Below are 25,046 nucleotides of genomic sequence, written 5' to 3' on the forward strand. Positions count from 1 at the left end.
TTGCTATTAGGCATATGAGTTTACCTGCCTCTCCTCACTTCTCCCAGAAGAAGTATTTCTTGAGGTTGAACTTTCCTCCCTTTTGCTGCAGTCAGCCCCCTCCCTCTGTGGAATGGTAAGGTTTTCTCACTAGGGGTCCTGAAATGCTTATGGAGGAACTAGGATTTGTACTGTCTGGAGTATTAACATGTTTGGTATCAGAGTGTCTAAGTTTTTCCATGTCTGGAAAGTATTAGGGTATTAGTAGATGAGAGTGGCTAGTATTAAGGTATTTAGCAGTTCAGAGTGTCTGTAGTCGGAGAGGGTTTACCTCTGACCCTGAGTCATTTCTTATTTCTTACCTACTCACCCTATGATCCAGAGAAGTCAGCCTAAAAGGCTGGAGGATAGGGGAACATTTCTGAGTGTGTGAATAAGAGGCCATGAAGGAAATTAGATTTTGGCAAGATCACCAGACCAAATGCCCTATATCACATGGAGTCTAAAACTTGCTTCTTTTCACTCCAGTGTACCTGCAGCTTTATTTCCCCATGGAGGCTCCAAAACTTGCTTTCCTTCCTCTTTTCTTCCTTCATTTTTTTTCCCCACTCAAGTGCCCTTAATCTGATTTCTCTAAGTGTGACCACTGTAGCCTCATTTTTTTTCACTGATACCTGCAGACTGATTTCTCACACTGGTATATCCCCACAGTCTTATTAACCTGTGTGTGTTAGGCTCAATTTCTTTATCTGTAAAATGGGGACAGTAACTGCAATACAAACTTCACAGGGTTGTTTCAAGGTTCAAATGAGATAATTTAAAGTGCTTTGTAAATCTTAGAGCAATATGTAAATGTTAGCTGATTTCATTATTACTACGACTGCCAAGGGTAACCCTCTTGCCATAATTTGTTGGGGTTGGGTTGCAATGGTTGAGGGGCAATGAAGCTAGGAGAATGGGACAGGGAGCCCTCTCAGGGCATTAGAATAGAAATTCTCATATATTCCCTCCAGATGTCCTACCCCCTACAGAGAGTCCTACTTTCTTTCATGAGATATAGTATCCCTATTACCTTTCCTTCCCTTTTCCATTCCTCCACACTGTCCTGGGGAATATTCTGTGCTAGAGGCTTGCTTCTCCAATCACTTGTGGGGGAAGAACCACAGATGTTGCTAGGGGCAGTTCCCTGGGTTCATGTTACGGTTTTTTGAGGGGTGGTGCTAAGAGGCCAATTTGATCTCTCCTCCTTCCCTAAACAAGGACCTGAACTCCTGGGCCAGTTGCTGATAAGAGCTTCCCCCTCCTCCCTTCCACTCCCCAAGGAAACAAAACTATCCCTAGGGACCTGGGAAGGCTAAGGAGGCCATGGAAGGGATGGCTTCCATCTCTCCTGAGACTTACAGGTATCTCCCTCCTTCCTTTTCCAGAAGTTTGGTTTTCACAACCCAGTTGTTCGGGACACCTTCACTCTGACCACATGTGCACCCTTTCCCCACCCATGTCACTGTGCTCCCCAGGTGTTTCACCATCTTTACTCTCCCTAGATATGTTTCTGTTAATTCTACATTCATTTTAAATGTGCAATCCCTTCTTTCATTTGTTATCCCCAGCACTTAGCACATTGCTTTGCACATACTAAGTACTTAATATTTTTTTATTCATTCATATGGGCCTGTGTTCTCCACAATCCCTCTCTGCCCATCTCAGACCACCTTCTATGTTTTTCCCCTCAGATGTATAGTTATCCTTTTCAAATACTGGCACTCTATATATACCTTCTCCCACTAAATTCTTGTTTCCCATATTCACCTAGATGTGTAGAATCTCTTTCACCCTCTGTTTTCCCAGATGTTCAGGTTAACCTTGTGTTACTTCAGATTTTTCAGATGTCCCATCATGTGTCCCCCAAAATGTGTAATCTCTTTACCAGTCCTGTCCCTCTCCACATCTATCTACAATGCTATTATCCTCTAAATGTGTACACTTCCCCTTATTCCATATTTGTCTCCCAGATGTGTGGGGCCCTTTGACCCTCCTCTTATCTTTTTCTCAGATGTACGGGGACCCCCTATGCACCGAACCCAGTACGTTCATTCCCCATATGAGCGTCCTGGCTGGAACCCCCGATTCTGCATCATCTCGGGGAATCAACTGCTCATGCTGGACGAGGAGGAGGTGAGACAAAGGAAGGGAGGTTGCACAGAGGACCTTTCTTTAGATGGGAGGGGAACAGAGAGTTGGGAAAGAAGAGTATACAAATTAAGAGGGAAAGACAATAAGTAAAGTGTAGAATAGAGAAAGGAGAAAAGTGAAGACGGGGGAGGCGAAGATAGAAGGGATGAAGCAGGAGACAGGAGAGAGTCAAGAGAGATAGACACATTCAACTTGCACAGCATCTGTCTCCATGTTTTACTCACTGTGGGGGGAAGGAGACTTCTATTTAGAGGTGAACCTTCCTATCTCATCTTTTCACCATCATGGAGCAGGTAGAATGGGGAAGGACTGATGAGCTGGAGTGAGGAATTGAGATGTCTAACTGGATGGAGGAGAGTTAGAGTAATGAGTAGAATAATGGAGGTGGCTGGAATTCTGGTTGGCTGGGTATTTATGACTGAAATTAACAGAAAGGGGAAGTTGAGAGGACATTGGGGGGGTAAATCGGGGTGAATGCAAAGGAAGAACTTTATGAGTTTAGGGTATTGGGGGAACAGAGTAGAATAGTAGGATTATGAAGACTAGATAAGTCAGGGACCTGAGGAATTAGGGGTGACTGTTGAACAAAGAGTAAGGAAGGAGGTAACCTAATGATTAAGGGGACTGGGAATAAGGAATATTAGTAGAAACTAGACTGTGAGACCAGGGAGGTAAAAGTGAAGACGAGAATAAGAGGAAGATACTTGGGAGACAGGGAGTTGGGGGTAACTAGATGTTTAGGAATGATTTGGAAGCCCAAAGAATGGGGAGAGGTGATTTGAGAGCCAGAGGAGTGAATGAACAATTTGGGGGAGTGAAGTATGACTGTGGGACAAATGTGGAGTACAGGATAGTAAGAGGGTGATGTCCTGATGATTCAACTGAATGGAGGGGAGCAAAGGAACAGAAAGAGCAGAAGGGTCTGAGGCACCAGATAAATAGAATGAGAGAGTGAATTACGTAGCCACAGAAGGCAGAGGTAGTTGGGAGAGTTACTGAGGTCAAAGAAAAGTAGATGCAAAAACTGGGAGAAGTAGATAATAGGAGGATAAAGAAGTTGCTAGGGGAATCCAGAGGAGTAGAGGGAAACTTAGGGGCCAGGGACTTGAGTGGAGAAGAAATGAAGGTTAAGGGGAAGAAAAAAGATGATTTGTGGACTGAAGGGTTAAGCAGGTCATGTGGAATAATGGGTAGATATCAGGGGTGAGAGCTGAAGTGAGAGAACTGGGGGCATTAGCAGTGTTGGGAAAGGCTGGGTCCTCTGTTTCAGTGAGGGAGAGAAGGAAGTCCAGTGAGAGGTGACCAGATGTGATTATAATCAGAAAGTGATGATGGTAGGATAGTAGACAGGATAATGGGAGGATAAATAGAGAAAGAATGCCAGGAGAGATATCAAAAGATGCCTTGAAGCTCAGGGGCTGCCTAGGGTGACCTAAAAGGGCGTTGATTCGGGAGTTAGGGGAACTAGGGGTGACGATTAGTAGATTGAGGAACTGTGTGTACAGTGACAGTAGCCTATTGGAGACTGGGAGATAGCTGGGAAGTTGCACTGGCCTCTAGTGGTGGAGAGGAGAGCCGATTAGGGAGGGGGGTTTGAGGAGGAATATAATGGAGATAAGGGCCCAAGGTTTGGGATTGTCAAAAGGAATGGAAGTGTTAGGGAGAAGTGGGAGAGAGGTGATGGAGAACATCTGGGAAGAGATCTGGGAATAATAACAAGACACGATGGAGCCTGGGGGAAGAGGTTAGAAGGTGTTAGAGGAGAACCAGGTGGGTAATAGAGGGGAACTGGAGAGAGGTGACCAGGGCCTTTGGGGAAAGGGAGGATTGGGTCCCAGTCTGGCCGAGTGCCTGGTTGTGGGAGGGAAACAAGCTGTGATCCTGATTATAAATGCAGCTTCTGCTGCCCCCGTGACAGGCAGTAAAGGGGGCTGGGGGTGGGGACATTAGAGGATGAGAGAAACTGAAGGTCAAGGGGAAACTGGACTGGATGAACATAAAATCCTAAATGAATTGGAAGAATTGCTGAGAAAGGCTTAAGAGAAACCTTCAGGATGTATTGAAAGAAATGAAGATGGGGAGTAGTGAAGGGGTGGGTGTGAAGAATAAAGGATAGAAGAGGAATTATACCCATCCACAGACAAACACAGGGTATGGCAGGAGGAGGGGGATATGAGAGTGAGACAGGGTCCAGCATTTTGAACATCTTTGATAAATGTTAATAGTTTTCCTGGTGGGAGAAGGGGAGTGTGGGCCACTGAGATCTGACCATATCCCCCATCCCATAGATACACCCCCTTCTGATCCGGGACCGGAGGAGTGAGTCCAGTCGAAACAAACTACTGAGACGAACAGTCTCTGTGCCTGTGGAGGGCCGGCCCCATGGCGAACATGGTACGGGGCTTTGGAAGAGAAAACTCTCATGCCCCTGAGAGAGGGAACTGTGTGAGAGAAGGCTAAAGGGTGGATCTGGGTGTATGGATGAGTGGGAGGGTGGGCTGAGGAAGATGGGTCTCAGAGCTGGGGAGAAGGCCATGGGAGAGAAGGCTCTTACACTTCAAAGGGCTTCAAAGAAGGTACCTGTATTCTTGGTTTGGGGTAGGGTGAAGGATAAAAGGCCCATGTCTTGGCTCCACCTTCCCTTTTCCACTCTGTGAGATTTGCCTGATTTCCGGGTGCATATAAAAATAGTCTCCCCAGATCTTATGCTTCCTGTCCTGAAAATCCTTTCCTCCCCCCACCTCCCCTTGGTTCTGGTCATCAATGCTCCCCTACTGACAATGACCTAGTTCCTCCATTACTCTTTTTATCCACATTCTCTTTGCTTCCCTCCCAGCCCTCTGGCCCTGTCCTCCCTTCCCTCCCCCTTCCTCAAACTGGCCACTGGGGTGCATTGGCCACTGGTTTGTGGATTAATCAACCTATCCTCTCTTTTCTCTCACTTCTTTTTGCACTTTTCTTCCTTTCTTCCAATATCCTCTTCTTCCTGATTCTTCTTCCATATATCTTCACCTTTCCCCCCCACAATTTGTCCCTCTTATTTCTTCTCTCATCTTGCCCTCCATCAGGTCTCCTCAACTCATCACCCTTCTGTCTGTGTAACCGTGCCTCTGAATGACTGTCGCTCTGTACCTCTGCCTCTATCTCGGTTTCTCCAACTCTCTCCTTCTTTCCATCTGTCTCTTTCCCTCCCTCTCCCCCCTCTCTTCCCCCCTCCACCCCCCTCTTTAGTCATTTAAAAAAAGATTTTTGTCTTCCTGAGAAGTTCGCTTAAAAGGTTTCCATGGGAACGGTGAGGGGAGATGAAGGCAGAGAACATAGATCCTGCCGCCAAGGTGCAGAGAGACGCCCTCAGCCCCCGGAAACCACCCCCCACCTCCATAACTGCCCTCCACCCCCCCACCTCCATCCCTATCCCCTCTACCTCTTTCCATTTCTAGGACCCAGGCATTTAATATCCAGCTATACAGCCATCCTTTTTTTTTTTTCTTTCTCTCAGTCCCCACTCCCTGGAGAATCCATGCGTCCTAGACCCTTTCATTTAAAAATCCCCCACATGTCCAGCCCTTTAGCCCTTCTACTTATCCTATCCCTTCCTCCCATGGCCTCTGCCCTTGAGACCCTAACCATGCTGGTTTGGATCTATCTACATGCCTTCAAAGCCTCTGCCCATGAAGGATCCAGGGTGTGTGGGCAGCAATCCGTGTATGGCATATCCCTTGTATGTATGTTTCTTATGTATGTAATGTGTTTATCATAGATGTGTGTGGCATGTCTATATGAATTCAGCCCTGTGTGCATAGTGTCCAAGATGTCCACATATGAAGCATTTTCATGTATGTATGAACCCTACATTCCATCATCCATTGTAAACCATAAAGCCCTTATCCCCTTATCCTTGTCCACCTGCTCCCCATTTACTCCACTCCTCCTCAGTCCTCCTTTACCCCAGATCCTCTCCTTACCCTAAGTCCTCAGGGCCTGGAGGTCTCTGATCTTGGTCTTTCTAGGAGGTGTTTGTGGAGGTGGGTGTACATCCATAAAGAAGGGGTGTGTGTGTGGTGAGATTTATGGGGGAAGGGCTGTGTTGGAGACTGTCCTCATATAAGGGTCTGTGGGTGTGGGTGTGTCCACCCATTAGGGAAAGATCTTTCTGTGCGGGACAGGGCAGGGGAAAAGCTGAGGGCCGTCAGTTGGGGGGGAGGGGTGTTTGCCTTTCTACAAGGGAAGGTCCATGGGGGGGTATCCACTCAAAGGTGTGCGTATAGGGAGGGGGTCCTGTGGATGAGTGGGTGTCTATCCAAGCATACATAGGAATATACTTGGGGAAAGGTGTCTGAGTGAGGGGGGATCCGGGGGGGGGGCTGCTGCGTGTGGAAGTGTCCACCCACGAGTGTGGTGGAGGGAGGCCACGGTGGGAGAAATTCCTAGGACCTTTGAGAGCGTGGAGGTTAATGTTTGGGGACTCCACCTTCTTGGGGCGGAGCTGTGGCCCCATGTTTCTCTCGGTGGTTGGGGGGGGTCCTTACGGTGGGGGGAAAGGTGTGGGGGTCCTTAGTTCGTTTTGGGGGTCCCCCCTCCCCCTAACTCTCTCGCGCCGTCTCCGGGCGACGGGGCTCGTGACAGAGGCGGCCACGGCAGCAGCGGTCGCCTAGCAACGGCGGCGGGGCCCGGGCAACGGCGGCAGCGGCGGGAGCGGCGGCGGTTGGAACCGTTACCCGAGGCTGTCCCCACGGCGGCCGTTCCCCCCAGTGGCCCTTCCCGGCGCCCCCGCCCCCATCCCGGGCCGTGGGAGCCGAGCGGAGCCGAACGGAGCCGAGCCTGGCCAGACCGCCCCCTTGCCCTCCGTGCCCCCCACCCCCGCCCCACCTTGGGGCGGGGGGGCCCCTCCCCTCCTCCGGGGACCCCCCAGTCCTTCCTCCTCTTCCTCCTCCCCTACTGACCCCCCGTGGGGGGGGGGGGGGCGAGGTAGGGGGGGGGCGGGGGCGTGCGGGCGGGCCGGATCTTCCGAGTGGGGGGAGTTATGGTAACGGGGGTGGGGGGTGAGTGCTGGGCTTTTTCGGGGGGGAGTTGGGGTCGGATTACTTGGCACTTGTGGGGGGCAGAGTCAGCTCTAGTGGGGGACTGTTTGGAGGTCCTGACAGCTGAGGGTGGAGGGAATTGTGTGTCCATTGCCTCAGTGTGTGTTTCTGTTTTTTGCACCTGTGTATTCATGTCTGTGTGTACTCATGTCTCTCTCTTTTATGCATATATCCTTGTGTGTGCAAGCATGTCCACTGTGCAAGAGATGTCATCGTCTCCCTCAGAGTCTTCCCGTGTGCATTGCATGTCTGTTGGGTCCGATGACCCTGGTCTGATGATTATGTATGCATCTCCATGTCCAGCTGCCTTGTCACCTCTGACCCTGTGTGCACCTGTGTTTGTCTCCAGTGTGTGTCCCATGTCAAGGGCTTAACAGTGTTCCTGCTGGCTCGAATATGCCTGTATATATGCATGAGCCAGTGCTGGCCAGGGTCTCTGTGGCAGTACTTGCCACAGTTGTCCAGGGTGTGCCTGGATGCAGGCAAGTGTGTTGAGAGGGTGATGAAGGTGGGGGGAGTGGGTTGTGTGCAAGCATGTTGCCTAAGATTCTCTTCTATAGATGAAAATCTATAGAAATCTTGGGCCTAGGGTAATATATGTAGGCAAGATCTTGCCCCTTCTTTCCCTGACTGGGAAATGGAAAAGCAAGTTGAGGGCAGAAGAAAATCTGGTGAAGAGGAAAAGCTTGGGGAGAAAATCAAGGAAAGTAGAGAGAAAGCTGGAAGGAAAGGCAAGAGTCAAGGGAGAAGAGAGCCAGAAAGGAAGAAGATAGAGAAAAGTGGAGGATGGGAAAGGGGAGGAAGAGAAGAGTCAAAGAAAGGAGAGGCATGGTGATGGGGGAGGATGGGTTAGAACTTGAGCTGAAATAGGAAAGGAGAAAGCCTGAGATATGAAACTCAATTTTGGTGATCAGGGATGAAGGGATAAAAGGAGGAAAGATAATGCTAAGAGGAAAGGAAAAGGAAGGAAAAAAGAGCCATGGCCTTCTTAGGGGGAAAGAGGTCTGTGAAGGAAGTGAGGAAGAAAAATGGCAATTTGTCTACTGTTGGGCCTATGGGAAGCAATGGGGAGTACTGGATTAGGGTAGGCCTTCCAGGAATGGGATCCGTATTAGTGTGGGGCCTGTCATAACAGTGACTGTCAGTATAGGTCTGTCAGCTCCTCCCTTTCCTGTCCCCAGCACAGATCTTGTCCCCAATAACCCTATTCCTCCTTTCTCCGCCCCAAAGTCCCACCACTTCTGGCAGGCTAGTATGAACTACAGTTCATCCTGTCCTGGCCCCTTTTCCATCTCTTCCACTGGAAAGTGGACCAGAGTAGCTTATCGGTAAAGAGATGCCTGGAGAGAAAGGAAGAAGGAAGGTTAAGGACTTGGGAACTGGAGGACTGGAAGGGGGGAAGAACTTTTGAGGTAATGACAAGATTAAGGAGGCTGGTAGGATGGTAGCCCAGGTGCTTGCTCTATGTGTGTGAGTTCATTTGTGTGTACATGGGGTGTATACATGTGTGGGTGTCTGCACAATGTCTGTGTTACGAGTCTGTGTAGGTAGTGTGTGTGTATATTGTGTGTAGAGATGAGGTGTGGAGACATGTAATTATGTATGCTTATAAGCAAGTGTGTTCTGCATGTATACCTATGTATGTACTGTGGTTTTTCATTTGGCATCTCTGTTCTTAACTCTGTGTTTCTATCCCATCTTCCCCATACTTTGTCTCTTTCTGGGTACCTATTTATAACCACATGTGTCTTTTCTGTGTATGTGTGACCAGTGTTTGAGTTTACAGATATGTTTCTGGGCAATCCTTATATGGATATATTACTTTCTAATGCCTGAAATATTAGCAAATTAATGAATTCTTCTGATTATCCTTAATTTCCCAAAACTACATATCCATTTGTTTAAAGTTAAACTTTATGTTTTGATTAGAAATGTTTCAGATATAAGTATCACCTGATCTGGCTTTAGAATGCTAACGACCTAGATAGTCATAACATTTATGGAATGCAATTCATTTTTTTAGTAATAGTTATTGGACTTTAATCAGCTTAGCACCTGTTAAGTTAAAAAAAATTTAATTGAAGTATAAACAGAAGAGTAATGAATTTGCTAATTGTTCTTAACCTTTCTAGAACAGTAAATATGAATTAAGAGACAGGAATAAACAAATGGGACCAGTGGAGTATCAGCAGTGTAAATGGAGGATGTGTACATTCTGTTTGTGGGGATGTGTTGGAGATTACAGTGTATCTGCATGCCAGATATTTGCATGGGGTTAAATATGTCTTCCCATAGCGTGCTCATATTTGTAGCTAAAGAGCTAAGTATATATTCCTCATGTTGCATTCACACAATTAAGCACATTCCCACATTAGCACTTTGCATGTGGGTGTCTGAGTCTAAGCATGTTGTGTATGGTCACCTGTGTTTCTGGGTCTAAGCATGTATTACCATATTCCAGTGCTCAAGGCTATCTATAGTTCTGATAAACATATATTATATATATATATATATATATATATTCTCCCATATTTTCCATGTTCTCCCCACACATGTGCCTGTATAGCTAACTGTGTCCCCATGATACACACATATGTTCCCAAAGGATGAAGTGTTTGTTCCCTTGTCATGGTGTTAATATGTCAATGCAGGCCTCTGGCACTGGTATTTTAAAGGTGCACGGAAGCTATATATCCCATTCTGGGCCAGTTCAACCACAAAGGCAGATCTTTGTAAAAAGATAGAGATGGCCTTTGGGGCTCCCTGTTCCCTGTTCTGGAATACACAGAGTTAACAAGCGGCTCTTCCTGCCCCCCCCCCCTCCTTCCAGCCTGTAGCTTCTTGTTGCCGTGGTGATGGTGGCCCCGCCCCTGATGCAGCACCTGCCCCCCCATTGGCTGCAGTGGTGACTGTGGGTCTGGGTGGGGGGAGCCCGGGCCTGGGCAGCCATTCTGGAGCTGGAGCCGGAGCTTTAGCATCCCCCCTTAAACCCCTCAGAATTCCCTCAACCCCTCACCCCAGCCCCTCCAAATTCCCTGGGATTCATTAGCTTCAACATCCATCCCCCCAAACCATTCTTCAATAACCTCCTGGGGGGTCAGAATCTTATCGGCATTCTACCTACCTCCTCTGCCCTTCCCCCTACTTGGGAACCCCAATATTCCCCCATCCAACCTCACTTTCTTCTCCCGTTCCCTTCTTTGTCCCATCTTTTTTCCCCACCCCCTCCAGAGTCCTGGCTACTGCAGTAGAGGTGGAATCAGTCTCTTCTATCCACTACCCATTCCATTCCCCACCATTTCTCCTTTTTCTTAGGATTCTTCCATCTCTATACTTCCTCTTCTAGCCCACATACCCTCACTAGGTCCCCAACAACCCGGTGACAGCCCTCCCCACCCCTTCCGAGGCCAAGGAGGGGGGAAATGGGGAGCAGTCCTGGCACTCTGAACAAGCAAGGCCCCCAGGAAGGAGGAGCGGGTTGATGATGTCCCCAGCTGGAGGGGGACAAGCTGCCTTGGGGGACTGACATTTGACCTACCTCTTCTCCAGCTATGTCCCCTGAAGGTGTAGAAGGGAGGGTACTGGAGAGACAGCCTCCCTAATCAGCAGATATATTTCACTACCTAGGGTCTCTCTGACCCCACTGGCTATGTCTCCCTACTGACTGCCAGCCAAAATGATGGGCATAGGGCCTCCCACCCCTTCCTTGTCCGGGGGCTCCGGCTCTAGCTCCTTACCCCCACCTTCTCGCTGCCATCACCGCTGCTGTTCCTGCTGCTTTCCGGGGGGTAGGTGAGGCTAGGGTGGAAGGAGGGGGAAAGGGGGAAATTTAGGGGAAAGGGTAGACATGGGGTGACATCTCTCCCCCTTCCTATCTTTTCCCCCTCCCCCCCCACCCGCTCCACCTCCCCTTCAGAATACCACCTGGGCCGCTCCAGGAGGAAGAGTGTCCCTGGAGGGAAGCAATACAGCATGGAGGCCGCCCCCGCGGCCCCTTTCCGGCCCTCGGTGAGTGAGTGACTGCACCCCTGCCAGATGTGGTCCCAGCTAGGCTCTCCCTCCCCCTCAGTCTCAGCTGGTATCCGTGGTTTCTGGGAAAGGGGGCAGGGAGGAGTGTGTGTCTGTCTGTCTGTCTTATGTCCCCACCTCCTCCACATCCTTCTTTTCAGCTCTGTCCCGTGCTTCTTTGACCAGCCTTCCCCTCTTCTCTTGGCTGATATGTGTGTATAGGAACCGTGAGCAGGCATGATGTTCTTCTCCCTTTAAGGTTTCCCTTAGTTCCCAACCATTCATTCCCAAGATATCTCTCCCTGATTGTTGAGGTGGGTGGGCTCTGCTGACCTTGCCTTTCTCTTCCCTCCCCTTTTCAATCCCAATCTCTGCATCCTCCACCCCACCCCCAGCAAGGCTTCCTGAGCCGGAGGCTGAAGAGCTCCATCAAACGCACAAAGTCGCAGCCCAAACTTGACCGGACTAGCAGCTTCCGACAGATCCTGCCTCGATTCCGCAGCGCTGATCATGACCGGTACAGTGTCTGGGGTTCAAGCTAGAAGGACATAATATTGTGGGAGGGGGGCAGATTGTGGAGGCATATGGTTGAGAAAAAACAAGCTCAGAGTTATGGGAGAGGATTACTATGGGTCAGAAGTAATGGAGGAAATAATAAAGGCATACATAGGTATTTATACATAGTAAAAGTGGGGTGCTGGTTACATAGGTAGACAATAGTCTGGATGATGGTGGGGGTAATACATATTGGCAGATGGAGAGATAATGGTAAATCCAGGTTGTATATACAGGTTTCAGAAGGAATGAGGTAAGACTAAACAGAATATACAGGCTGATAGAAAGAAGGTTTGAAATGGGGAAGTAGATGAGATGAACTGAGGTGTGGATAACATACAGGTGGATAAAAAGGGAGGAAGAGAGGCTGTGAGTTAGAGGGGAATATACATGGGGACAGAAAAGAGTGAAACTGGGATAGAAAAGTCACAGGAAGGGCTGCACAAGGTGAAGCCAATAGATATGATTTTATAGGCTAAGTTTTTTTGGGGGGGGTTATATTGAAGGGATAAAGCTAAGATGAGGTAAAAAAAAATACAGGTTAACAGAGAAGGGGCAAAATCTAGGGAGAAATATATACATGGACCTGCTACCTTTGATAAAGTAGGGGGGAGGGGATAATCTACTAGTGTCTGTTTCCATTTCTTGGAGTCTCTCTTCCCACCTTGCTTCCTTCCCCCTGCCCCTCCTACCCCTTAGGGATTGCCCTATCCTACCCTTCCCCCATGTCTAGCCATCCCCAGGGTTGGGCAGGTAGAGAGATTGGGATAAGGTGAATCATCCCTCCTCCCCCCCCCCCCCTTTCAGGGTGAAAAAGGTGGTTTTTGGGCCAGGGGGGGGGGGGGGGGTGAGGGCATGGTATTCCTGGCCGCGGGGGCGGGGGGCCGGGGGAGCGTGGTGCTGACGGCAGCCAGAGCCCGAGATGACGGGGCTGCTATAAATAGTCTCAAGGAGGCTCCCACACCCGAGTTTCCCCCTCCCTGTTCTCTAAGACTCTCCACTCCTTCCCCTTCCATCACTAGTCCCCATGCTGTAGTATCTCAAGGCTTTTTATTATTTCCCATTCTCATGGGGAACATGGGACAGGAATATATCCCATTTTTCCGTTTCTGTCTTCTCCTCTTCCATCTCTTATCTCCTCTCCATCATTCCATTTTTCTTCTATGACTTCATCTCTCTTCAAATTCATCTTTCCTGTATATTTTCTTTCTTCCTTCTTTCTTCCCATTCCTCCTTTTTAACTACCTCCCTGTTTCTTTTTTCTATTCTCTTCCTTTTATCTGTCCATCTTTCCTCTTTTATCCTTTCTTCTCATCCCCTTTTCTCTCCCCTGTTTTTCCTTCTCCAAATTATTTTTTCACCCAAGAAAAGAACCCTTGGATTCTTCTTTGCTCTTTTTATGTTGACTTGTCAGTTTCCTTCCTCTATTTCCTTTACCTTCCTAGCACTCCATTTCTCAATTTCTCTGCCCCTTAAGTCTTCCTGAATTGAGAACTTGTCTCTGAGGTTACACAGTATCTCTTGTCCATCCTCATCCTCTCTTCTCATGTCACATTTTATCCTGTTCTCTTTTCTGCCAGGGTTCAGCTTTGTACTTAAGGTATTGTGTATATAATGGTATGTTTTTGGAGACCCCCCCCCAAATTTCAAAGCCTCTCACTATGTAGGATCTTTATAGCATCTCAAGAGTTCTCACCTTTGTTCCACCTTGAAATTCCCTCCCCACCCCCATCTTCCAAGGACTGGATGAAACTGAGACCAATATCTGTCTGTGTGTATCTGTTATCTCTATGTAAGGCATGTGTGTGCATACAGATGGAAGGGTTTTCATGCCCTCAACTCCATGGGGAGAGAGTTAGTTGAAAAAAAAAAGATCCCTGTAGTTTGCACATGTATGACCGATATCAGACTGGTTCTGTCTTGGGGTTGGGGGAGGGAGAAAATTTTGGAACTCAAAATCTTACAAAAATGAATGTTGAAAACTATTATATGTAATTGGAGAAAATAAAATACTATTAAGAGGGAAAAAAGAGAAAAGAGTTAAGGGATAGAAAAATAGAAAAAAAAATCCATGTATGTTCCAATTGTGTACCCCTTTCTACTACCTATCCAGGGCCCGGTTGATGCAAAGCTTTAAGGAGTCCCACTCCCATGAGTCCTTGCTGAGTCCTAGCAGTGCAGCTGAGGCCTTGGAGCTCAACCTGGATGAAGACTCTATCATCAAGCCCGTGCACAGCTCTATCCTGGGCCAAGAGTTCTGCTTTGAGGTGGTGGCCAGAAAATGGACTGTGGAGGGGAACCAGAGGAGAAGGGATAGGGGTTTCATTTGAGGGAATCAGAGAAAGAAAATGGTGGGAAGCTGAAGAAAGTTAAGGGAGGAGAGAGCAAGCATTTAGGGGAGGAGTTCTCCAACCTTTGTGACTTCTCTTCCTTTTGAGATCTCACCTGTCTATCCTATGTGCTCTTCCAGGTAACAACATCATCAGGGACCAAGTGTTTTGCCTGTCGCTCTGCAGCAGAGAGGGACAAATGGATCGAAAATCTTCAGAGGGCAGTAAAGCCCAACAAGGTATTGAGAAGAAAATTAGAAAGAACACTAGGGAAATAAATAGATAAAGGAGAAGAGGAGAAATCAGGGAGGATGGAAGACAATCTATCATTTTTCTCTGGATCCTCCATTTTTTTCATCTTCTCTCCCTCTCCCTCTATTGCCACCTCCACCAAAATCAGTCCTATAGCTTTTGCTCAACTGTGGACTCAAAGAGTTCCTGTAGTTCTTATAGTTTAACTTCCCCTCCTAATGCAACAAAAATAGAATCATATGGAATCCTTAGATATAGAACTGAAAGGTATCTTAGAAGCTCATTAACCGAAGACCCTTATTTTAGAGATGAGGAAACTGAGGCCCAAAGTGATTAACTGATTTGTCACATGATTACAACAGGTAGTAGATAACAGATAGGATTTGAACCCAAGTCCCCTGTCTCCAAAGCCAGTGGTCTTTTCTGTGTACCACATCAAGTGGGTCATCTAGCTTCTGCTTGAACACTCTTGGTAGTGGGTAGTTCCTTATTTTTTTTTTTGTCAGGGGGAAGGTAGGCAATTAGGGTTAAGTGACTTGCCCAATGTCACACCACTAGTTTTTTGTGTTAAGTGTCTGAGATCGGATTTGAACTCAGATCCTTCTGACTCCAGGGCCGGTGCTTTATTCACTGAGCCACTTAGCTACTCCTAGTTCCTTACTTTTGATATTAACCCATTTATTTTAAGGCAGCTATAATTATTTTTAAAAATCCTTGCATCCCTTACATTGAATAAAAAAATAAAATCTGTGTCCTTGTAACTTTCATACTTTGGTTCATGTTCTGCCATTTGAAATAACAAACTGAATAATTCTACTCCTTTTTTTTCGAATGAGTCTTTCAGATTTTTGAAGACAGCATGCTGCACAGTGTAATCAAATGAACACTGGCCTGAACTTTAGGATATGTGGGTCCCAGGCTTATTGCTACCAAGAACTTGTGACTTTGGATGAGATTTCTCTGGGTCTCACAGTTTGTTCAACTGTAAAATGAGGAAGTTAGGCTAAATGATCTCTAAGGTTTCTTCCAGCTCCAAAATTTAATGTTTGTAACTTAAGTCTTTTTTTTCCTCCAGGTTAAATATCTTGAGTTCCACAACTGTTTTATCATGTGACACTATTTCCCAACTCTTCACTACCTTTCTCTGGAAGCTCTAGTAAATGATATCACCCAGATTGAACATGTTCTAGGAGTGTTTTGATCAGTGCTTCCTTTAATTTGAAAACTTGTCTAACATCATATTAGTTTTTTTAGTACTTGTATCATAATCATGACTCTTATTGAAATAAGACTAATTAAAACTCCAGGGGTTGGTTTTTTAACATGAATTGATATTGAATCAGATATCCTCTATCCTGTACTTATATAATTGATTTTTAAAAATCTAAATATAGGACTTTATATTTTTCTCCACTAAATTTTCTTTTTGGTTATACACATAGGTTCTGTTTGTCCCAACCTTTCTAAATCCTTATTCTGCTATCTAGCATATTAGCTCCTAGCTTTGTGATCTGTCTTGCTGTCTTTATCATTCTCCCTGACCCTCTTTCTCTTTGGGTATCTCTGCCTCTTATTCCCTTTTTCTTTTGTCTCATATTTCTCTGCCGTCATGCCAGGACAACAGCCGACGTGTGGACAATGTGTTGAAACTGTGGATCATAGAGGCCCGGGAACTGCCCCCCAAGAAGCGGTATTATTGTGAACTCTGCCTGGATGACATGTTATATGCTCGAACCACCTCCAAGCCTCGGGCAGCTGCTGGTGATACAGTCTTCTGGGGTGAACACTTTGAGTTCAACAACCTGCCAGCTGTGCGCTCACTTCGGCTGCACCTCTACCGTGACTCGGACAAAAAGCGCAAGAAGGACAAAGCAGGCTATGTGGGCCTGGTGTCCGTGCCTGTGGCCAGCTTGGCTGGCCGACATTTCACTGAGCAATGGTTTCCTGTCAGCCAGCCAGCAGGCAGTGGTGGCTCTGGGGGTGCTGGAGGTGGCTCTGGAGGGGGAGGGGGTTCAGGAGGTGGCTCAGGGGGCAAGGGCAAAGGAGGCTGTCCTGCTGTTCGACTGAAAGCACGCTATCAGACGATGAGCATCCTACCCATGGAGCTGTACAAGGAATTTGCTGAGTATGTCACCAATCATTATCGAATGCTATGTGCTGTACTAGAGCCTGCACTAGGTGTTAAGGGCAAAGAAGAGGTGGCCTGTGCCCTGGTGCACATTCTGCAGAGTACAGGCAAGGCCAAGGTAAGACTTGGACAGATGTGGAGAGGGGAGGGGAGGAATTCTAAGGACATCTGGAAGTGAGGAGATAGAAGAGAAGAGGCCGGTACTAAGGAAAAGGAGGCTTTTGCCTTCACAGATGTCATTTTGCAGAGCTAGGGTGAGGGGTAGGAGGTTGTATCATTTCTTCAGACTGACCCTTGCACTTTTTTGGTACTCAGGATTTCCTTTCTGACATGGCCATGACAGAGGTGGACCGGTTCTTGGAGCGAGAGCACCTCATATTCCGCGAGAACACACTCGCTACTAAAGCCATAGAAGAGTATCTGAGACTGATTGGGCAGAAATACCTCAAGGATGCCATTGGTATGGCACTTAGCTCCAGAACCCCAGCCCACAACATCCCTACTTAGTCCTAGACCCTAAACCTTGTCTCTCACAGCCCTAATAACCCAACCATAACTTTTCATTATCATCTTTCTCAGTTCAGATCCTCAAGGACCCCAACCCCTGACCCATTTGACTTCTTGACCTACCTAGCCTTGACATTTTCCTCTATCCTCAACTTGGAGATTATGACCTTTCCTTTGGTGGTATGTCTCACAGGGGAGTTCATCCGAGCTCTGTATGAGTCTGAGGAGAACTGTGAGGTCGACCCCATTAAGTGCACAGCATCCAGTCTGGCTGAGCATCAGGCCAACCTTCGTATGTGCTGTGAGTTGGCCCTCTGCAAGGTGGTCAACTCCCACTGGTGAGACTTGGGACACTGGTCTGGGGCGGGGGGTTGGGGAGAAATTAATATGACACATATTTATTGAGCAAATGAAGGAAACAAAGTTATATAAGAAATACTACCTGCCCCACAAGAATTTAGTAAAGAAATATCCCAATTCATAGAAAACTTTATGAAACAAAGCAGCAAAAGTGCTTATGTGTGTGGGCACGAAGGAAGTAATCTAGGAGTTCAGAATCCACTTCTTGGATAGGGTGATTAAGAAAAGTTTCATGAAGGAAGTAGAATTTGGCCTGGGTTTTGAAGAATGGGTAGGATTTCCATAGGTGGAGATTGTAGTATAGGGTGATCACTCCAGGCAGAGAGAATGGCAGTAGTGAAGGCAAAGGGGTATGTCTGGGAAGTAGCAAGTAAACTTGTTGGGCTCTGGAGTGTTAGGGAGCACGTAGGAGTTCTGGAAGATGGGATAGGAAAGCTACAGCTGGAACCAGAATGTGGAATGCCTTGACTATCAGGAGAGGAGTTTGAACTTCACTAAATAGGTAAAGGGGAGATACTGATGAATTTTGAGCAGGATAAAGGCATGACCAAAACACTGCATTAGTAGGATTAATCTGTCTTTGGTGCATAGGTTTGGGTGGGATGGGGAGACATGAGGCGGTAAGAGCCAACTAAGAGGCTATTGTAAAATCTATCCATAAGATCATAGGGATCTGAATTAAGGAGGTGTCAATGTGAAGGAAAAGAAGGAAGAGATACGAGAGAGGTTATGATAATTGAGATTTCATGACTGCTCATAGGGAATAGGTGGGAATCAAAGATTTATGGGTTTAAAGCTTAGGTGACTAGGAGAATGGTTATGCCATTAACAGAAATTGGGACATCAAGAGAAGCAGCAGCTGAGTTAAGAGATGATGAGTATGGTTTTAGAAAAGTTGAGTGTGAGGTACTGATGGAATGGGATAGGAGGTAAGGGAGGGTATGAGCCCTGGCTTGTTTCAGGGCTTTATAGATTAAGCTTTGAGACTACTTGTCCCTATTTCCTTGTAATCCAAAAGAGTTGGGTGTCTAAGCACCTTGTATCTTATTAAGTGACTCCCCATCTCTATTCCATCCTTGTCTCCCCCAATGTCTGTTTCTGTCCTCCCCATTTTCTCCCCTAGCTTTATCTCACATATTCTTCTGTCTCTCTCTTCCCTACTCTACCTCTCTATACCTCTTTTTCTTTTCACTTCCATTTCTTTCTTCTTCCATCTTTCTCCCACCCTATCTCTTTCTCTTCTGCAGCCTGTCCTCCCTCTTTCTCCCTTCCCTCCCTGTCTCTCCTCCTGTCTTTCCCCTTAATTCTGTCTTCTCCCCTCAGCATGTTCCTTGGGACCTGAGGGGTCTCTGGGACTCAGTCCCGGTCTCTCTCTCTCTTTCTCTCTCTGTCTCCCCTCCCCTCCCCCAGTGTGTTCCCGAGGGAGCTGAAGGAAGTCTTTGCATCATGGCGACTTCGATGTGCGGAGCGAGGCCGAGAGGATATTGCTGACAGGCTGATCAGCGCCTCACTTTTCCTACGCTTCCTGTGCCCAGCTGTCATGTCCCCTAGCCTCTTTGGCCTCATGCAGGAGTATCCCGACGAGCAGACATCACGTACCCTTACCCTCATCGCCAAGGTCATACAAAACCTGGCCAACTTTACCAAGTGAGGGACACTCCATGGGGAGGGCATGAAAGGGAACAGAAACCATGATCCATCAGGGAGCCATTGGGGAAACCCAGATCCTGGCAGATTCTGTACCCACAAAATTCCTGAGATAGAGCACAGGGCTGTATGAGTATGTGTGTGTGTAAACCCCCAACTCTTGGCTTTTTGGTCAGGTTTGGCTCAAAGGAGGAGTATCTGGCATTTATGAATGAATTCCTGGAGCTAGAATGGGGATCCATGCAACAGTTCCTATATGAGATTTCCAACCTGGACACACTCACCAATAGCAGCAGCTTTGAGGGATATATTGACCTGGGTCGTGAGCTTTCCACACTGCATGCCTTGCTCTGGGAAGTGTTGCCACAGCTGAGCAAGGTGAGAGACCTCCTCAAGGTTCCTTCCAGAGACATTTGCTACCTCAGATACCCCTTTAACTCCAGAGACTACCTGACTCTTAGGCATAGATTTCTTCTAAATCCTACTCCCACCCCTACCCTCAATAGCCATGTCTTGATCCATGAAGTACTGCCAAAGTTTATGAAGGTCATAAATACTCCTTCCCAACCCTAAAGACACTCTTAAAGCTTGTTAACTTCTCCCCATTATCATTTTAGGAGGCACTCCTGAAGCTGGGCCCACTGCCACGCCTTTTGAATGACATAAGTTTAGCACTGAGGAATCCTCACATCCAAAGGCAGCCTAGTCGTCAAGGGGAGCGATTACAGGCCAAGCCTATGGTACTTCGTGGGCCATCTGCTGAGCTACAGGGCTACATGATGCGGGACCTTAATAGGTAAGAACCTTGATCCTCTTGTTTACATTCTATCCTCTAGGGATCCCGCCATCAGGAACTCTTTCCTTCTACCCCAGCTCCTTCCTGAAGTACTGACTATGTGCATAACCAGGAGAGAGGGAACCCCTTTGCTGGATCCCAAATTTCTGTACTTGACAGAGCCACTTTGTGTGGTAGAGAAAAAGAGATAAAGGCTAAGATACTCATGATCCAGAGAACTTTGTAGGTAGAAATCCTTAGTGACAAAAACATAGAATGTGAGACACTGTGAGTTCTGGGGCAGGGGTGGGAATCAACCCCAACCGGAGGGAGGAGTAAGCAGTCTATTTCTGATTATCTTTCCCTCTGTCCGTCCGTGCTTGTCCTTCTCCCATCATTTTCCTTCTGTCCATACATGCCCATCCCGTCATTCCTTTTTCTCCCTCTGTGCATCTGTACTCATTCTTCTCTCCCTCTCTGCATCTATGTCTATTCCTCTATCCATCTCTCTCCAGCTCCATCGACCTTCAGTCCTTCATGGTTCGAGGCCTCAACAGGTGAGGGGCTCTCCCCTCCCCCTGTCCCTCTTCTCCTTTCCTCTTTCCTTTCCTTCCTTCTGAAACCCCCTCATCTCCTCCATATCTACCCCTCAGCTCCTTTTCCTCTCCCTCAGTTCTGCCCTCTCCTCCTTCTTTTCCCATTGTCCCCTCCCCCAGGCCCTTATTTTCCCTATCTCCTCCCCACTTCTCTCCTTCTAGTGTCCTTTCCTTTAGTTCCTCATTCCCCTCTCCCCAGTGTCCCTTCCCCTAACCCCACTTCTTTTCCCTAGGTCTCCCCTTTTCTCCCCATGAGTATCCTTGCTTGGGTCATTTTGGGCTGTGTCCTTCTAGTACCACTGGACTCACCATCTGCCTTGATCTTTCCCCTGCCTTTCTCCCTGTCTTTTTACAGTTCCATGGACATGGCCCGCCTCCCCTCCCCAACCAAGGAGAAACCCCCACCACCACCCCCAGGAGGGGGTAAGGACCTATTTTTCGTGAGCCGTCCACCCTTGGCCCGCTCATCCCCAGCCTACTGCACAAGTAGCTCAGACATTACTGAGCCAGAACAGAAGATGCTAAGTGTCAACAAAAGTGTATCAATGCTGGACCTACAGGGTGATGGACCAGGTGGTCGCCTCAATAGCAGCAGTGTTTCCAACTTGGCTGCTGTTGGAGATCTTCTGCACTCCAGCCAGGCTTCCCTCACTGCTGCCCTTGGGCTCCGGCCTGCACCTGCTGGGCGCCTCTCACAGGGCAGTGGCTCCTCCATTACAGCTGCTGGCCTTCGACTGAGCCAGATGGGTGTCACCACCGATGGTGTCCCTGCTCAGCAGTTGCGCATCCCACTGTCCTTCCAGAACCCACTCTTCCACATGGCAGCTGATGGTCCTGGCCCTCCAGGGGGCCATGGAGGAGGGGGTGGCCATGTTCCACCCTCCTCTCATCACCACCACCATCATCATCACCAGCACCACCACCGAGGTGGGGAGCCCCCTGGGGACACCTTTGCTCCTTTCCATGGCTATAGCAAGAGTGAGGATCTGTCTTCTGGGGCTCCCAAGCCACCTGCTGCCTCCATCCTGCATAGCCACAGCTACAGTGATGAGTTTGGTCCTTCAGGCACTGATTTCACTCGACGGCAGCTCTCACTCCAGGACAACCTCCAGCACATGTTGTCCCCACCCCAGATCACCATTGGCCCTCAGAGGCCAGCCCCTCCAGGTCCTGGAGGAGGGGGTTCTGGAGGAGGAGGAGGAGGACAGCAACCCCCACTGCAGAGGGGCAAATCCCAGCAGTTGACAGTCAGCGCTGCCCAGAAGCCCCGACCATCTAGTGGAAACTTATTGCAGTCACCAGAGCCCAGTTATGGTCCTGCCCGTCCCCGGCAACAGAGCCTCAGCAAGGAGGGAGGAGGAGGGGGCAGTGGGGGCAGCAGCGGTGGAGGAGGGGGTGGGGGGCTTAAGCCCTCCATCACTAAACAGGTGAGAGGACAAAAGGATGATTGGGTGAGTCAATTGGGGGATGGGAGGAGAGAAAGAGGGAAGGAAGAAACTGAGACCAGGGAGATGGAACTGAGAGTTTAGGTTTGAAGAGGGGTAGGTGATTGGGAGAGTCTGGGTTTGTGCTTGAAATTATCCATCTAATTATCTCACTTCCAACCAGATGTGCTTCTTTTGCAGTATCTGTTCTTGTTTCTCCCATATTCTTTTCCCTGTGTTTTTTTCCCTATCACACTCTAGCACTCTCAGACACCATCCACACTGAACCCCACGATGCCAGCCTCAGAACGGACAGTTGCCTGGGTCTCCAACATGCCTCACTTGTCAGCTGACATCGAGAGTGCACACATTGAACGTGAAGAGTACAAGCTGAAGGAGTACTCCAAGTCCATGGATGAAAGCCGACTGGATAGGGTACGCCTCCTCCCCCATCTCAGATCTTCTCTCTATCTCTGTGGACCCTTCCCTGAGCTTCCTACTAGGATTTCTTGTTATATACTCTCTTAGCTGCAGCTGTCTTCCTGGACCCCATTATACACATCAGAGGCCTGTCATCCCTTTTAGGCAGGACAAGGGCATATGTAACCTCTGGAGATAAAGTCCTGGACTGGATGTTTCAGGAATAAAGTAAAGCTAAATCTTTTGCTTTCAGGATATTCCCAAGCCTAAAGAGATACAATTATTATTCTTGGGAAGTTTCTTTCTGATGGTAAAACATGGTCCCAAAACATAGGGAGTTCCCAATCTAATAAGGGATCCAGCTCCTACCTTTGTGGGATGCCCAAGGATGAAAGGAGGAGCCATGTGGAAGGACATGTAGGCAGAATAGTGTGGCAGAGAAAGTACTGGACTTGAAGTCAAGTAGATCTGGGTTCATTTGGATCCTACTTCTGACCTTTATTAGCTGTGTGACAACAGACAAATTATTTTACCTAAGCTTCAATTTCCTTATCTGTAAAATTAGAAGGTTAGACTCCTTATCCCTTGGAATCTCTTTTAGCTTTAAATCTGTGATCTGTGTAAACAATTGGAAATATATGGTCAACTCTGAAGTTTTTTTCATCTTGAAAGTAATATATTTTGTGAATTATCCACAGTAAAATTTTAAATCCTGGATTTATTTAAAGCCTCATGCTCAAAATTTCAGTAATTTATGCTCAGGGAAGGAAAATTTCCCCCACCTCTCAATTTTTTTAAGCATTCTTAATATATAATATATTTGAATTATCTTGTTCTGTACTATGGAGTACATATGGACAGTGGAGGTGATGTACAATAAATGACAGAAATGCTTTTTAAAGAAGGGCTGACGGGGGGCGGCCAGGTAGCATAGCAAGTAAGAGCACCGGCTCTAGTGTTGAGAAGACCTGGAGATCGAATCCCGGGCTCAGACACTTAGCACCCACCCAGAAACACCTGGCCGTGTAACCTTGAGCAAGTTACTTAACCCCAATTGCTTAGGGGCGGCCAGGTGGCTCAGCGAGTAAGAGTACCGGCTCCAGTGTTGGGACAACCTGGAGATCGAATCCTGGGCTCAGACACTCAGCACCACACCCAGAAATAACTGGCCGTGTAACCTTGAGCAAGTTACTTAAAAATATTAAAAAAAAAAAAAAGAAGGGCTGAGGGGTGTTGAGGATTTTGTTGAAGATTGGATAGGACTAGTCAGGAAGGCTCCTGTAGGAAGAAGGCCACTTCAAGCACAGGAGAGTGAGGTTGGGAGTGGGGATGTAGGAGGCTTAGGAAAGCAGATTAACTAGAAGGAAAATTGTGGGTTGATGCAGAATGGAGGACAAAAACAGAACAGGAGTTAATCAGGGAGGGTTTCCCTAAGACTTTTTCTCCAAGGGGGCAATTTATAATTCTAACTCCTTTCAATAAAGACAAGTCAATAGGTAAAAGTGTAACCTAAAATATTTTAGCCAGATGTTAAGGAGAACTGATATGAGGGGAGTGAACAAGGCGTCTTTGAGAGAGAATATTTAGAAAAGATTTTCAGTATTGAGAAAAGTCTGTGTTGGATTAGGTGTGAGCTACCTGAAAGCAGGGAGATGGACAGGGTTCTCCCCAAACTTGAAATATTGTAATTACTGACATAGAGAAGACTTTTCATTTCCTAGCTTAAGACCCTACATAGTGCTTTGAATGGAGGAATAATGGACTCCTAATTCATGACACCTCAAGGGAAAGAGACAGCCCAGACGAGAGAGTCAAACATAGGCCTACCCTTTCCTATCTTCCATGTATTCTGGGCCTAGGGCAGAGAGTCATGTTAGAAAAAATGGGGGTGGGGGGGAGGATAGTCTTTGACTTCCTGGGAAAGGGGCTTAGATGAGATGGAAAGATTCTAAAACTCCAGATATATGTAAAGGTACATTTCTGTTTCTCTGAGTATGTATACATATGTGTTTGTATGTATACATGTTTATGTTCCTATATGTATACATGTTTATGTTCCTGTATGTATACCTGTGTGAGCATTACTGGGTTTCTATTTCCATTCCCTAGATGTGTGACATCAGGGTGGGTTGGGATCTTCCCCCTGACAGGAGAAAGGAGGGGCATGTGTGTACTCAGCAGGCAGGTAAAGAAATAAGGTCCTTGTGTGGTTAGTTGACAGTGGGTTTGGACTTTTTTCAATATGTAGTACAACAGTGTTTAAATGATTTAGTGGGAGGGGAAAGGAGGCCATGTTTGGGTCAGGGTCAGAGCTGTCCCTCACAGTGCGGGGTGGTGTGCCCGGCGGGCAGGTGAAGGAGTACGAGGAGGAGATCCATTCGCTGAAGGAGCGACTGCACATGTCCAACCGGAAGCTGGAGGAGTATGAACGGAGGTTGCTGTCCCAGGAGGAACAGACTAGCAAGATTCTGCTGCAGTATCAGGCAAGGCTGGAGCAGAGTGAGAAGAGGTTGAGGCAGCAGCAGGTGGAGAAGGACTCCCAGATCAAGAGCATCATTGGCAGGTGAGGGGCGGCCTGGGAAGGGAGGGGTGACAGTGTGAGTGAAGAAGAGAATCAAGCTTAGCCCCTTGAGAGGACAGTCATGTTCATCCCAGAAGACACAGATGTCCCAAGCACAGATGCCTCTCACACCCAGAAATGTTACCTCTCTTTTCTAAGAGAAAACTACTAAACATAAATGAAAATCCCTTTCTAGGGATAAACATTCCCCCAGGAAAAAAATGTTTCCCA

The 25,046-nt window shown here is 47.5% G+C and overlaps 3 protein-coding genes across 12 annotated transcripts in view; 1 reads left to right on the forward strand and 2 right to left on the reverse strand.

Moving 5' to 3' along the window:
* Positions 1 to 25,046, reverse strand: part of TAPBP (TAP binding protein) — a 240,209-nt gene that overhangs the window by 99,663 nt on the left and 115,500 nt on the right. The gene's annotated exons all lie outside the window — the stretch shown is intronic.
* CUTA (cutA divalent cation tolerance homolog) overlaps positions 1 to 25,046 on the reverse strand; it is a 146,675-nt gene that overhangs the window by 6,135 nt on the left and 115,494 nt on the right. The gene's annotated exons all lie outside the window — the stretch shown is intronic.
* SYNGAP1 (synaptic Ras GTPase activating protein 1) overlaps positions 1 to 25,046 on the forward strand; it is a 32,674-nt gene that overhangs the window by 1,067 nt on the left and 6,561 nt on the right. For 3 of the 10 annotated variants that reach the window (XM_069073452.1, XM_069073448.1, XM_069073446.1), the window contains exons 2-17: positions 2,033 to 2,154; positions 4,461 to 4,566; positions 11,170 to 11,261; positions 11,657 to 11,778; positions 13,930 to 14,083; positions 14,287 to 14,385; positions 16,015 to 16,644; positions 16,842 to 16,986; positions 17,227 to 17,371; positions 18,804 to 19,040; positions 19,217 to 19,418; positions 19,658 to 19,836; positions 20,331 to 20,372; positions 20,767 to 21,838; positions 22,097 to 22,270; positions 24,607 to 24,818. In XM_069073452.1, the coding sequence (XP_068929553.1) occupies positions 2,033 to 2,154; positions 4,461 to 4,566; positions 11,170 to 11,261; positions 11,657 to 11,778; positions 13,930 to 14,083; positions 14,287 to 14,385; positions 16,015 to 16,644; positions 16,842 to 16,986; positions 17,227 to 17,371; positions 18,804 to 19,040; positions 19,217 to 19,418; positions 19,658 to 19,836; positions 20,331 to 20,372; positions 20,767 to 21,838; positions 22,097 to 22,270; positions 24,607 to 24,818 (3,733 nt within the window). Of the gene's footprint in view, positions 1 to 1,245; positions 1,383 to 2,032; positions 2,155 to 4,460; positions 4,567 to 7,036; positions 7,141 to 10,883; positions 11,042 to 11,169; positions 11,262 to 11,656; positions 11,779 to 13,929; positions 14,084 to 14,286; positions 14,386 to 16,014; positions 16,645 to 16,841; positions 16,987 to 17,226; positions 17,372 to 18,803; positions 19,041 to 19,216; positions 19,419 to 19,657; positions 19,837 to 20,330; positions 20,373 to 20,766; positions 21,839 to 22,096; positions 22,271 to 24,606; positions 24,819 to 25,046 lie in introns of those variants that run through there. The other 7 variants (XM_069073445.1, XM_069073450.1, XM_069073447.1 and 4 more) reach the window with 6 other exon arrangements.

This window comes from Petaurus breviceps, unplaced genomic scaffold, assembly GCF_028583685.1.
Source record: "Petaurus breviceps papuanus isolate PSGF00001 unplaced genomic scaffold, PetGlider_PUasm1.0 90865, whole genome shotgun sequence".
In the NCBI taxonomy this organism is placed as follows: domain Eukaryota; kingdom Metazoa; phylum Chordata; class Mammalia; order Diprotodontia; family Petauridae; genus Petaurus; species Petaurus breviceps.